At 37.7% G+C, this 15,525-nt stretch overlaps 1 protein-coding gene across 1 annotated transcript in view; it reads left to right on the plus strand.

The window, feature by feature from the left end:
• pgap1 (post-GPI attachment to proteins inositol deacylase 1) overlaps window positions 1-15,525 on the plus strand; it is a 319,938-nt gene that overhangs the window by 31,149 nt on the left and 273,264 nt on the right. The window contains exons 4-5 of the mRNA XM_051930514.1: window positions 4,424-4,595; window positions 14,888-15,048. Coding sequence (XP_051786474.1) covers window positions 4,424-4,595; window positions 14,888-15,048 — 333 coding nt within the window. The remainder of the gene's footprint in view (window positions 1-4,423; window positions 4,596-14,887; window positions 15,049-15,525) is intronic.

The raw sequence follows: 15,525 nt of genomic DNA on the forward strand, positions 1-15,525 counted from the left end.
ACTCATCTTTGCAAAATTGTTGTAATTCAGCTTTATTTGAGGGTTTTCTAGCATGAACCGCCATTTTAAGGTGATGCCATAGCATCTCAATTGGATTCAGGTCAGGACTTTGACTAGGCCACTCCAAAGTCTTCATTTTGTTTTTCTTCAGCCATTCAGAGGTGGATTTGCTGGTGTGTTTTGGGTCATTGTCCTGTTGCAGCACCCAAGATCGCTTCAGCTTGAGTTGACGAACAGATGGCCGGACATTCTCCTTCAGGATTTTTTGGTAGACAGTAGAATTCATGGTTCCATCAATCACAGCAAGCCTTCCAGGTCCTGAAGCAGCAAAACAACCCCAGACCATCACACTACCACCACCATATTTTACTGTTGGCATGATGTTCTTTTTCTGAAATGCTGTGTTCCTTTTACGCCAGATGTAACGGGACATTTGCCTTCCAAAAAGTTCAACTTTTGACTCATCAGTCCACAAGGTATTTTCTCAAAAGTCTTGGCAATCATTGAGATGTTTCTTAGCAAAATTGAGATGAGCCCTAATGTTCTTTTTGCTTAACAGTGGTTTGCGTCTTGGAAATCTGCCATGCAGGCCGTTTTTGCCCAGTCTCTTTCTTATGGTGGAGTCGTGAACACTGACCTTAATTGAGGCAAGTGAGGCCTGCAGTTCTTTAGACGTTGTCCTGGGGTCTTTTGTGACCTCTCGGATGAGTCGTCTCTGCGCTCTTGGGGTAATTATGGTCGGCCGGCCACTCCTGGGAAGGTTCACCACTGTTCCATGTTTTTGCCTTTTGTGGATAATGGCTCTCACTGTGGTTCGCTGGAGTCCCAAAGCTTTAGAAATGGCTTTATAACCTTTACCAGACTGATAGATCTCAATTACTTCTGTTCTCATTTGTTCCTGAATTTCTTTGGATCTTGGCATGATGTCTAGCTTTTGAGGTGCTTTTGGTCTACTTCTTTGTGTCAGGCAGCTCCTATTTAAGTGATTTCTTGATTGAAACAGGTGTGGCAGTAATCGGGCCTGGGGGTGGCTACGGAAATTGAACTCAGGTGTGATACACCACAGTTAGGTTATTTTTTAACAAGGGGGCAATTGCTTTTTCACACAGGGCCATGTAGGTTTGGATTTTTTTTCTCCCTAAATAATAAACACCATCATTTAAAAACTGCATTTTGTGTTTACTTGTGTTATATTTGACTAATGGTTAAATGTGTTTGATGATCAGAAACATTTTGTGTGACAAACATGCAAAAGAATAAGAAATCAGGAAGGGGGCAAATAGTTTTTCACACCACTGTATATTATAGATGGATAGATATAGATTCTAAATAAACAAAGTTCCATTTCTTCAAAATAATTTCAATAAGACATATTGTTCATTTAGTGGATATGTGATATTAATTTAGTATTGTTTCAGCTAATGACAACTTTTAAATAAGGCTGTCTATTTTTAATTAGTTCTAGATAATGATTTGTTAAAAAATCTGAAATTGTATTCATGTATATTCCGTTAGACCCTATTGGAAATAACTGCAACATTTTGTAGAAATAGGTGTGGCAGTTTTTATGTGCTTTTTTTTCTTTTGTTTCTTTAAACAGACAGACAAATTAAATTCCATAAACACTGGTAAAGCGGCAATACATTCAGAAGGCTTAGCAAAGGTCTGGTATGTTTTCTTTAGAACTAAGTTAATGAGTCCTCATCAGGTTCTGAAAAAAATTAGAAGAGATCCTCATTGAGAGAATTACATTTTTTCCAATTTGAGGTAATCTAGAACGTTGCTTTACCAGTTCATAAGTATAGGACATTCCCAAAGCATGACCTAGTAATTCAACAATGTGTTTCTGACAAAAAGAAGATCAAGACTACTTATGAAGCATGTTCTATATCTGTCAATTATTTTATTTTTTCTTTATGTATCTTCTGTTTGAACAGAGCTCAGTTTCTTTATTTTTTTCTTTGTAATCCCATCTTTGTTTCTGCTTGAAAGGCCTGTGCTCAGTTAAGTAAACCTATTAATGTTTCAGTTGATCAGAGAATTCAAACTTCACCAAATTCTTTGTTTTCTCTACACTTTTGATTTGCTGCTAGTTTCTTCTTCCTGATCTGTTAAATTCACTATTCTGTTTCTTTGTTTCTTTCTTCCATCATGATAGTCTTCTCTGTAGCTGTTACATCAGTTTCTGTGGCTTTGTGACTTCAAATAAATAGGGGGCACAAAAATGAGCTGTAGTCTTAGAAATGTAGATAAAGTTAGAATAAGTTGATTAATATTTGACTTCTGGGAAAGCCTATAAATAATGAAACCTACGTTTCTTTACCTTTTTCTCTGATTCAGGATTCCTTCCATTTTAATTTAATTCAATTACTGAGCAACACTTATTTATGAAACCTAATATATGAGGGTGAGTCAAGCTTAAGTTAGAAAATAGGATTTGTTAGAAAATGGAATAAACCTTAACAAAACTTAATAATGTAATTTCTCAATGTAGTCTCCATCGTTATCAATGCACTTGCGCTACCTGCCTGGAAGTCCCTGGATTCCAGCAGAATTAAAGATTTTGTCTTGTCCTCAAAACCACTCATGCACCTCAGTTATTGTCAAACACTACATGCCAAGAATACTACAGTTACTAGTGCAAGTTACTGTGGCTTGCTGGAGACCAATGTGAAGTCTGCTATTCGATCCCAGCGGTGGGGACTGCTGTCTCAAGGAGTCCTTTTGCTGCAAGACAATGCCCGCCCACACACTGCTAAGAACACCAAAGACTTGTCTGGAGAAACTGAAGTTTGAGATATTGCCACATCCTCCTTATTCCCCAGATTTGGCACAGTGTGATTTTCCACCTTTTTGTACCGCTAAAAAAACATCTGGGTGGTGGTCGATTCAAGACCGATGACGATCTGAACAAAGCGGTGCACGAGTGGTTGCGAGGACAAGACAAAACCTTTTATTCTGCTGGAATCCAGCCACTTCAAGGCAGGCATTGAGAAGTGTGGAAGACTACATTGAGAAATTACATTATCAGTTTTGTTAAGGTTTCTTCCATTTTCTAATAAATCTCACTTTCTAACTATAACTTGACTTCCCCTCACAATTTACTGATAAACACAAGAAGTAAAGAAATCAAATAACTGGTCCTTTGTCAATATGACAAACAGGATGTAGAATACAAAAAAGCAAATATGTAAAACTTAAATTAAAAGAACTGAGAAAACTATAATGTTATTCAGCACAGTTTTTACTGATCTTTCTTTTAATAGTTAGTCAAGAGAATGCAATATTCAGACATGCTTTGGCTATTTAATAGTAGTTATGATATTCTAATTATTTAACTTGGTACATAAAAGGACCCCACAGCTTTCTGATGTCTTATGCACTGATTGGGTCTTCATTTGGTCCAGGCTTCTGTTGAAGTACTTTACATTTGGTGGAGTGTGTATTAAAATTGCTGTGCCCTCTGGCCCTTTGTGTATGTCTTGTCTGTCTTTCTTAACTTGGGCTAGCTGCTGGGCTTTTTATCTTCTGTTTTTTACTCAAGGAAACTCTGAACTATCCTGTGTTGTTTCATAGTTATCTTCCATGCTGCAATGTTTTACCATTCCTTCTGGCAGGGTATAGCCTGTAAGTACTCTATTTGCCTTGTGTATGTGGCACAGTATAATTGCTCTATTGTGTATGTGGCACAGTATAATTGCTCTAATTCTAATGTTCTAAATATGAATTGTAATGAAAAGACAGTAGAAAGAAAAACAAATGTGATGAGTGATGAAAAAAAGACTGAGTCCAAATAGACTAACTGAGGAAGGAAGGTGCAGGTTTTTATAGTTGTTGTAGAAGAAGTGGGTCTGAGCAGGAGATGGCGGAAGTGAGGCCAGAACGAGGGCATGGTTTGGACTGGAAGGAGGAAGTTGTTGTTGGTTTACCATGGGTTTCCCTTCTGTGAATCTGTAGAAGAGGAAGAAGAGAGGTCAGTGCACTTTATCAACCCTTAAGCTGACATCTTACCCTCAGTCAAGCCCTTTAAATGCTTCAAATGCACATGTGTGTGACAGTGTATACATTCTCCAAATGACAGAATAGTCATCCATTGATATCTAAATCTTACCATGTGAGTAGTCATCTATGTACATGTTGTTAAATATTTTCTGATAAAAATAATTGAATTGTATATGTCTTCTGGTTAGCATTGAAAAATTATAGTGATACATGTATGTTGGTCAATTGTGTAAGTCCTGTGTTCTATAATACATTGTTTTTACAATTTTTTACATAACATACGAGAGTGAATTTTCTAAATTTATTTTGATGTTCACCTATTTTTTTTAAACCACTTATTCCATTGTAGGTGCTCTAAACCCAAATTGCATAATTAAATTTAACTGAGTGTTAATTTGTATTTTTCTTTTTGTTTTCCTAGGGTCAGGCATCACCCCCAAATAGCATAGCAATTATAGGACACTCAATGGGTGGAATTATAGCCAGGGCTCTTTTCTTACTCCCTAAGTTCAACCCCAACATCATCAACTTAATCATCACACAAGCTACACCTCACCAGGGCCCTGTGCTGCCACTTGATAGCTATATCACTGGTATGTCATGCCAATTTAAATTCTTCTTTTACTCTGTTTTAAGAAATAGATGAATTTGATAATGTCTTTCTTATTTGGTAAAATTTAATAAATATTACAATTTATATTGTAATTATTAATAAAGGAATAATGAATTTTGTATTAGATGTTCATAATTATAGTTAACATTCTGTAATAGCTACATTATTAAAAGTTTTTTTTTTTTCTGAAACATAATAGAAAATTATCAGTCAGAATTTTGGTTTGCATATTTGTATTCTGATTTTAAATGGAAACATATTTGGGTGAATGTTGGAATATCGTGAAGCAACTGTATATAGAAAAATGTTTTTAGGCACAATTAAAGAATATGTGTATATAAGAGGACTATAAAATTGACTGTCATGACTTGCCTTTTTAGGAAATGTAGAAAAGCCACTGTTGGCAGAGAATGTTGTTTTAAAAGACTTTGAAACTGATTTAAAAAGCTTAAGCTTTTTGTAGTTTTTTTTTAGACAGCAGAGAGAACTTTATGCAGTAATGGATAAGGAGTTATTTTGAAAATCTTGTGATGGCCCACAGGTTAGTTTTTTATATAGTTATCATATAACACACTACTTTGTTTGTCCCAAGAAGGGAATTTTACCATATTGCAGAAGCCCAAGAAAAATTATTACAAATAGCACTAACCACAATCCCTCTCAAATACAGGCAAGAATTGCAGAAAAGAAAAGAACATGCCAGTTGCAGTTGCATGTAAGCCTGCTCAGCTTGTGAGATCAGTCACAGATTTACTAAATAAATGTAACATGGTGTTACAGAATTTCTTAAAACTAATTTTTTGTAAGATATTATATCAAATACTTCTGCAGTTATACATTTCAGATTGTGGCGGGAGGCTGGGGGCTATGCCCAGCTGGGACGCCGAGAAGGACTGGGGGAGGGACTGTGCCTACCACGGACCACGAGAGGATAGCCGCCCTGGTTTGTGTGGGGGCCACGGGAACTGAGCATGGAAGCTCAACCCTATAGGGGCCCTTGATCACCGCCAGGGGGCGCTCAGAAGACTGAAGCCCTGGACGTCAGCACTTCCACCAGCACCTCCGTATTACCAGGGACACCCGATGTGCTTCTGGGTGCTCATGCGGCACTTCCGTCACACCAGGAAGTGCCACAGGAAGTTCATCAGGAGGCACCTGGAGCACATTTGGGTGGGAATAAAAGGGGCCGCCTCCCTCCAGTCATCCGCTGGAGTTGGGTAGAAGAGGACAAAGCTCGGAGGAGATGAGTGGAGGCGGTGAAGGACTTTTAAGAGGCCCAGACTTGAGGGTGTTTGGTGCAGGGGCACTGGGTTGTGTGTGGGACTTTTGTAAATAATAATTGAAAATAAACGGGTGGTGGGTTTGAACATTGGTGTCTGCCTGTCTGTGTCGAGGCTGATCTTTTCACAAGATATAAAATCTTTGAAAAGTAATTTGGAATACATTTATGGGGTTAGATTATTGCCATAAGTTCATGTCCGAGTACCACTCATTTTGTAAGCGCAAATTGCATTTTGAGTGTGAGTGTTGCCCTTGGTGTTTTGCAGTAGTGTGAATATTTGGGAGCATTCTTGCACGCCATCAGGGCAAGGCAAGGGCAGGACTTCTAGCTAATAGGAGTAGTCCGTGCTAACCAGCCAGTCATGAGGCACACCTCTCTTCCCCAGCTTCATATGGGGATTCGCATAGTTTACTCCGTGACTCAGAACTTACTAAACCTTTAATCGCTGGTTTGTTGCAAGTGTTACATCCGGTTTTGTCCCCGCTGGCAAAAATGTCAATCAAACCTCAAAACCATTGACGTTTCATGATTTAAGGCTTGTGTGACAATGCTTGTTCTCTTCTGGCTCCCAACGTCCTTATGGGAGCCCTGCATCCAACACCGTCAGTAATGTCACCGAGTTGAGCTGACAAATGGGGACAAATCTCACATGAAGCCAGGGGATATTTCCAAAAGTGAAAATGTGCTTTTATTAAAACAATCAAAAAGTGCAGTGTCCAATGTTCCATAAATAAATCCATAAAATAAAGGTCCAGGGAGGATAAAAACCAACAATAAATAAATCTATAAAAGAACAAGGTTAATATATGCGGTAGTTAAAACGCAGTCTCTCCTTACTCTCCAGCCCTCCTCCCATTGCACCTTCTACTCCACGGAGAACCAATAACCACGAGCTCCTTCAGTTAACCTTCGTCTTGGCCCCCTATCAGGATGTCACTGCCAGACCGCCAAGGTCAACTCTCCTCCCTCGATCCTTCGCGCACCCGCAGTTGCTCCTCAGATCCTTCGGGAAGGCACCTCTCCTGCTCACCCCACTCACTCATAAGTTCAGTGGGGCGAACTAGCCCCCAGAGCGCATCAGCATAACGCTCCTTCACGGGGCCCCAGCTCATGGCGTCTCCACCTTCCAGGTGTCCGGATCGTCACCACCTGACTGCTGTTTTACAACCTTTTACCGCATCCGCTTTTCTCTCTCCATCAACCTCTCTTTCCTTTTCCACTCCACGATTTCTCTCTCCGATTTATTTTTCCCCCTCCTCTCGTATACCGCCGTCTATATAATACACACACCTACGGGTGCCTCGGTAGGCGCAGTGCCTCAATTACACACCACAGGAAGCCAATGAGGCAAACAAGAACGACCGCACCCGCATGTGCAGGTGCGACTCGCTCCGATCACCTCATTAACTCCCCCGCGGTCGTGCAATCATGCCAACGGAGAACGGCACGGCTATACCGATTTAAAAATGACCTTTTTTTTTTTTCGGAGGCCGTGGACCCGCTATACCACAGCTTGCACAGAAGTCAAAACTACAGAACACTCTTCTCTTCACATCTTTGCAAGGTTCAAATTCTGTTCTGTAAAAGAAAAAAAAAAAAAAAAACTTTTTCACTTTTATGTATGCTTCGCCCACAGCAAAGATTGGAATATGAACTAAAAATCATGCAGCTGTGCATAAAATGCATATCATTTTACAGCTTTTTTCTAAAACATTTTTTGGGTGACTTTATTCTCAGGTGTATAGCACGCATTCTTCCAAGTATAGGCGATTGCTAGTGGATTGGAACAGGACTATTAACCTGTGATGTTCCAAATTCAGATCTGATCATTTTTAAGTGTACACGTTTCTTCATCATATGCCATCACTGTAATTTAATGTGTAAATAAGGAATAAGAAATCAATTCATACATGTTTTAAAACATCCTTATGTCTCTAAAATCTAATCTAAAGGGAACAAAGAGTCACTTTAATTTTCAGTTCAAAAAAAAATTAAAGGGGGTAGGCAAAACTGATGGGTAGATCTTAAGATACACATTTGTCTATAATTTTTGGATTTTTTAATATAAAGAACAAACCTTTCTTTTTTGAGCAATTTGAGTGTGCTCAACAAATGATTAACACCAGAATTTAATTGGAACACTGCCAAAATATCTTGATTGCAAAAACACTTGCCAAGTGCATCACTCACACTCGAAATATAACTCATGCTTGTATGTAACTTGCACTTAAAAAATGATTGGTACTAGAACACAAAATTTTGAGAGTAATCTAACATCATATACATTATCCTGAGACCTGCCTTTTGCAGGATGACACCAGATGTTTCAGTAGAAAATAATAAACCAATAAGCATAAGTGCTGTTTGATTAAAACATGTCAGAGCTGAAGAAGTTTCCCATGCACAATTTACACACAGTCTTTGCATATTCATATGCTAGTTTTCAAGCATGTCAAAATGGGTCTTCAGTGGTTTATTAAAACTTTTAACCTGGAGGTCTCAAGCTATTTGGGTATCTGTAATGTACCCAGACATGATTAAAAGAAAATAAAACACACACACTTCATTTCTTCACATCTTTTAAGTACTGACATATCTCCTGCTTCCCTTGCCCAGAGTGTTAAAAAGCATGTTTTAAGTTGGCCAATTTGAGGATTACTGATCAAGTATAACTGCATGTAGTTTGTGTTTGACACTCTGGTTCCTGCAGGGATTGCCACTGCCTGACAGCTTTCATGAAGTAGAGAAATATGTTAAAAAATGGAGGAAGCAATGAATGGATAGAACCCTTCAGTAATTTTAACTTGGAGGTGCAGTAGAAATAATTTTTTTTTTTGGTCCTATTTGTAATATTTGCCTGTTTTATTAACACTTTTTTCTTTATTAGTAGTTAAATATTTTTTGATATTTGTATACTATTATGTTTTCTGGTTTATCCATCCATCCATCCATTTTCCAACCCGCTGAATCCGAACACAGGGTCACGGGGGTCTGCCGGAGCCAATCCCAGCCAACACAGGGCACAAGGCAGGGAACCAATCCAGGGCAGGGTGCCAACCCACCGCAGGACACACACAAACACACCCACACACCAAGCACACACTAGGGCCAATTTAGAATCGCCAATCCACCTAACCTGCATGTCTTTGGACTGTGGGAGGAAACCGGAGCGCCCGGAGGAAACCCACGCAGACACGGGGAGAACATGCAAACTCCACGCAGGGAGGACCTGGGAAGTGAACCCAGGTCCCCAGATCTCCCAACTGCGAGGCAGCAGCGCTACCCACTGCGCCACCGTGCCGCCCGTTTTCTGGTTTAGTCTTTGTTTAATAATCATTTCAAAACTGAATCATTGTAATGGTAAAAAAAATTAAAATAATTAGCAGTGTGTTTATCCGATATGTCAAATGTTGAAGTTCTAATTAATTTGCCAACTTTTAAATGACCCAATGTGAGAGGGTTTCTGTTTTGCTTCTTTGATATATATATATATATTTTTTTTTAACAGCTTTTCTTTTCAAATTATTAATTTATTTATTTTTAAGATTCTTGGAATCAGTCAAGACTTGACAAATTCCTGCTCTATTTGTGAAATATAGGCTGTTCTGTGAATGCCTTAGTGGCATCAAAGTCATTGGTTTCAACTGTGGAAACTTTAATTTATGGTGAGCCAATTTATATAGAGGAGTATCAAAGAATATAGCAGAAACATGTGTCCTGCACAGATTTAAACAGTACCGACAGAAAAACTAAACTCAAATGAGCATAAATAGCAGCAAAAAGTTGGCACCACAGTAATTTATTTATACACTTCCCCAAACACCTCTTCAAATTCTGTTTAAGAATTTACTTTAACCTACTTACTGTTTGGCTGACTCTTTTATCCAAGGCAATTTGCAACATTTTAATGATGCAATTGGTCACATTTCTATGTTTCCAATTGGAGCACAGTAGGGTTTTAACCCACAACCTCAGGGTTTGAGGTCCAAAGCCTTAACCACTATGCCACAGTGCCTACGAGTAAAATGAACAGTGCTCATAGGCTAAAAATATTGTGATAAGAGAAAATGTGTGCCACTGAATGGATGCTGCCTACTCCATAGCATGCAAAACAATAAAATACAGTTGAATTCAGGTTGGATGAATCATTTAGAAGGCAATTTATTATAAATCCTCTAACATAATTTAACACTGAGTATAAATGGACAATTCTATTCTTTTAGCTTTTAGCATTTTATTTGTGGGCTATGAATTTTTTAGCAATCTGATTTTACTTAAATTTACCTTTACCTTAATTGTGACCTCTGCATACTTGTAAATTAAAGATAGCTTTTAATTACTTATGTCTAATTTTAAAAAGCATTTCATTGATTTTGATAGTTTTCCCACAAAGGGTTTGAGGGCTTCCCATCGCTCCATGACAATAATAAATAAATATAGAAAAGAAAAAAAAATGTAAAAACTGATGCAGTTTTATTATTATTTTTTAAAATTTAGATAATACAACTTAAGGACTGGAGCATCTCTCAGTTAATTTAAACCTTTAAACCTTTTACTTAAATTTGAACTTTTAACTGAACCTTTACCTTTATTTAATGCCCACTGTCAAGTATAGTGGAGGCTCTGTGATGTGGTGGGTCTGTTTTTCCTCTAAAGGCCCTGGGAACTATGTTAGGGTACATGACATCATGAAATCAGAGAAACTCTAGAGGCCTCATGTATAACTCCTTGGGTAGAATTCACAATAAAACATGGTATACGGACAAAACTAGAAATGTGTGTTTGCACAAGAAAATTCAGATGCATGTAATCCCAGTCAACATGAATTTTAACGTGCATGCATGTGCCTATAGCCCCACCTTGACTCCTCCCAGAATTGTGCCTGTTTGAATATGCAAATCAATATAAATAGCTCCTTCCTTTCAGTGTTAAAAGACAATGGCAAAAGCACATGTTTAAAAAAAAAAAAAAAAAAAATTTTTTCAGCGAATGCGAAATGGAGGTCCTGCTCAATTAAGTAGAGGCAAAGAAAAACATACTATTTGGTGGCTTAAGCAGTGGTAGAAGCAACAAAAGGTAATTGATTGAGTGGTACAGTGTGGCAAAGGCACCTAAAAGTTCAAGTTCAGAAAGTCGCACAGTGCCTGAAATAAAGAATTGGCCAGATATCAAAGTTGATGCAAAAAGTTGAGTTGCAGCCCATCATCTGAGTGTCATACGGAAGCGTATTAGGGTCACAGAGAAGAAAAAAAAATGAGGGACTGAATTAAGAAAAAAAGGTCTATGTTGAGATTAAAGTCAAAATGTAGACTTTTTAATCTTGTAGTTTTATTTTGTCATTAAAGTAGAATGTCATAAACTTCATCTTCAAATCAATATTTAATTTACTAGAGTTTCTTAAATCCCATCGTAGCTAAAGTAGCATGTTAAATGCTTCATATTCTGTGTGTTCTCCAACCTAGTTGTTAATTGCTACATGCTTCTTAAATGGTCTTTCTCTTACGCTGACAGGAGCACGCAAATAATGATCACTGCACATAATGCATTGCATTCATAATATTACAGCTCTCTGAACATTTTAGAATACTAAGATGTATACTTGATTTAATTTTCATGATGAAATAAATTAATGCATGTATTAAATATGTGGGGTCATGGTGGCTCAGCAGTAGTGCTGCTGCTTCGCATTAAAGGGGTTACATCTCTGGTGTACCCTCCCTTAGAGTTTATATGTTTTCCTGGTGGGTTTCCTCGGCATGGTCTGGTTTCCTTCCAAAGTCATACAGGTAAGAAGATTTGGTGATGCTAAATTGATGCTACTTGTGCAGAATGCTTCTTGAGATGGGCATGACCATGGATGGAATAATTAAATATGTATGATGATTTTTCAATGTTCCTTAACACTAGAATCCCTGAAGCCTTTGAAAAAAGTAGTAATGCCAGGCCACCTTAAATTCCTTCACACCTCTTTATCAGCATCGTTGTTTTGCAAATGCATCGATCAGCTCAAGCAGCAAGCAGCCTGCTATCCCACCCCCCCCCCCCCCACCAATGCAGCTGAAGTGAGATGCAAAATTCTCAGAGCTCAAGTGTTTATGTGGGTGTGAAGTGCCTGGACTTGTATAGGGTAAATAATGCGAGGTAAGAAATATTGAACACCTAGCTAAACTTTTTGTCATACTATAATACTAATGACAAAATTTTGACATGAAGTGTATAATGTGTGAAGAGTGATGTCCAAATATCAAAGAAACACTTTTCCAAAAGGTTCAAGTATAACAAAACAAGTGTGCTTTTATTCAAGAATATAACTGAAGAAAAAGAAATCAGGTTAGGGTATGACCACTTTAGACTTTTTTGTAGGCTTCAGGGATTCTACTGTTAAATTTCTGAACACTCGGTATTCTAAGTTTTTGGCTAGTTTTACTATCACAAAAACGTTTATTGTGTGGTGATTGGTTATGAGTGAAAAGTAAACAAAAGGTTATGAACTGGGGATTGGTATGTTTGATAAAGACATCATGGCTGCAATAAAGAAAGCCCACTCACGAGAACATCCATTAAATTATGTGTCTGTGTCCCCGATCACCAGCTCACTAACCCAACATTTACACATTATTTCAATAAACCTGTGGGATACTCATTCATACATCTAGCCTCTTAGAGCCTTGTCACACCTGCCATAAATGTTCTCTGCATTGAACATGCAGATGCTTTTGCAATCCCTTTTTTTAGAGATATTGCGGCCAGGTGTCCTAAGAATTTAATGGATGTTCTTCTGGATGGGGTTTCTTTATTGCAGTAGTACTGTCTCTGTCAAATGTACCAACCACCAATGCCTGCCCTTCCATTTTCTTTCTCAATGTAACCAACTGCCACACAAAAGCATTTATAATAAATGTAAAACCAGCTGTAAGCTTAGACTGCTGATTCTTCAAACTTTTAAGGAACACTGAAAAATCTTTTTTTATACATTCTTAATTATTCCGTCTATCCAGGGTCATTCCAGTCCCAGTAAGCATTGACCTCAAGGCAGGAACAATCCCACGATGGGGGGCCAGCTAATCACGGGGTGAGTACAGGCACACACATACACTAGTAGTGCCAATTCAGCATCACCAAATCCCCAAACCTGCATGCCTTTGGAAGGAAACTGAAGCACGCAGAGGAAACCCACCAGGAAAACATACAAACTCCAGACAAGGTACACCTGGGATGTGACCCCCTTACTGCAAGGCAGCAGTACCTCTGCTCTGCCACCATGTCCCCATATGTTTAATTTTTAACAGTATACATTATTTAAATGAACAATTTTATCTGTAAGATATAACATTTATACTTTAACGCATTATATCATAAAAATGATGTCAAGTATATATCATAGTATTCTAACAGCACATAGTTCCAAGAGGATAGCTCTTGGAAATGTAAATCGACTTAGAAGCCAGTCATCATCATAGGTCAAGAAGTCAGAATGAACTGTAAACACATGCTGTCTTCTAATTCTCCCATTTGTGATGGCTTCTAACAGTGCTAAAGCAGTCATGGTAGTTGGAATAGTTTGGCCATTTTGTGCTCCATTATGTACAGATTGATTACAATCAAGTGCTTTAAATTTGTAAATGATATGCAATTAATTTCAGTATATTTGATAAAGCCTGCATCATGGGTACAAATATGAAACAGAAAGGGAAACCGCATGGAAACAGAAACACTGCTTTGATGCTGGGTTCAGCCCATTTACAAAACCGAGCAGAAACATGCGTACGCATAGTCTGAGAAAAATGCGCTTTACGCCAGATTTAGTTTTTATATATCTTGATGTGATCATGGAAATGTGTGTATGCACCATTTATACACAAGGCCCCAGGAGATTTTAAATTTAAATCTGGCTGTTTCTGTCAAGAAACTAAGACTGGGCCATCACTGGAACTTCCAGAAGAACTATGATCCAAAACATACAGTATGTTACTGCTATATACACACTGGTATATTTGTTAAATCGGCAGCATGATCGAATTGCATGGTTGTTGTTTCAATATTTCTTTACTCCGCTATTGTTTTATTCCATGATTTGTTTCAGTAAGATATAATAGTGTCTGTAGCAGGCTTAGGTGGAGTTACTTAAGATGATATAAAATTATTTCTAGAATGTCTCCTTAATTTCAAGTTCATAACAATTAGTTTGTAACAAAATAGATAATATGGTTCAGAATAGTCACAGAAAATGATGGGCTGTCTTCCTTAATTTTACTGTAAAGACATAAGAACATTAATTGCAGCTTTGGAGGATAGCTGTAGATAGTAGGTGGTTTAAAATTCTGTGTTAATTTGGAGTGATCTTGGCTTTAGTTTAGTGAGAAGACTAACCTCTTGGATGCCCCATAAGTATTTTAGAGTACTGTCAACTGATTGGTGTATACATATTTTATTTTAGGCTATAAAGTTCAAGCTGAACCACATTTTGGCAGCCTGTTGTATTTATTTGACTTGCAGTGACCAAGGAAATCTCTGGAAATAAAGATCATTATCATTCTGAAAAGGCTTTATCACTCATTTCCAATTAATGTATTCATTACATTCAATTCCTGGAGTTAAGAAGAAAGAGTTTTCCTCCATTTTTCAAATGAAAGATATGTCTGTGTGCCTTTGTAAAATCAGTTGCTAAATGCTGCTTTATTCAAAAACTCTGAAAAGACAAAGAGGACCTTCTGCCAAGATGAACTATAACTTGACTAGGCATGTTTTGTTTATTGTCTCTCCTTAGGAAGACCGAACTTTATATTTCTCTTCTTTTCATTAAGCAGCTGCTGTTTTATAGCATATTTCTCTGCTCAATGGGTGGGCTTTATATTCCTTTGCACAAACTGGGAACAAATTAAAACATGTTTTGATTAGATGGGTTACTTGTAAATTACCAGCTACTTGCAAATTCTTATAGCTGACTGGTGATAAATATTTTAATGATTTTCATTAAAATGTTATTTGAGATTTTTACAGATCAGTTAATAACTACTGGATGGACCATGCTGTAGAGCTTCAAAATGTCACAGTCCTGTCTATAGGAGGAGGCTTCAGAGACTATCAAGTACGATCAGGTCTTACTGTATTGCCTTGTCCTGCTGATGATCTCAACAAGCTTTCACTTGTGGTAAGATACACCTGTGCTACTGATTTTGTTATCCTGTTGACCATTGCCTTTCATATAGTGAGTAGAAGCTAACATTTGTTAAAAAAAAATGTCTCAAATAGAACTCCCACAACTTAATCTGTTGCTCATATGAAAACAAGGTAAACTGAGTTCAGGTATGATCAATATTTTGACCTTAGCATGTGCAAACTAAACTAAGCCAATTTGTTGCTAAGAATAATAAACCTAGTATTTGATTACAGTCCTAAATTGCTTCATTTACACGCTCATTTTTTTTAAAACGGGCTTTGTTGATAAATTTGGAAACGAAGGGGTGACTCAAATGGTATAGCAGTTTTAAAGACAAAAGAAAAGGCAAAGGGACTGTGAAGAAAAAAAAAACATACAGCAATAAAGTTCTCTATTTCAGGAAAGTTACGTTTTGTTTAGATAACTATGCATACTCTTATTTCCTTTGCTTATAGTTCTTAGCTAATG

Source organism: Erpetoichthys calabaricus, chromosome 8 (assembly GCF_900747795.2).
Source record: "Erpetoichthys calabaricus chromosome 8, fErpCal1.3, whole genome shotgun sequence".
NCBI lineage: Eukaryota > Metazoa > Chordata > Cladistia > Polypteriformes > Polypteridae > Erpetoichthys > Erpetoichthys calabaricus.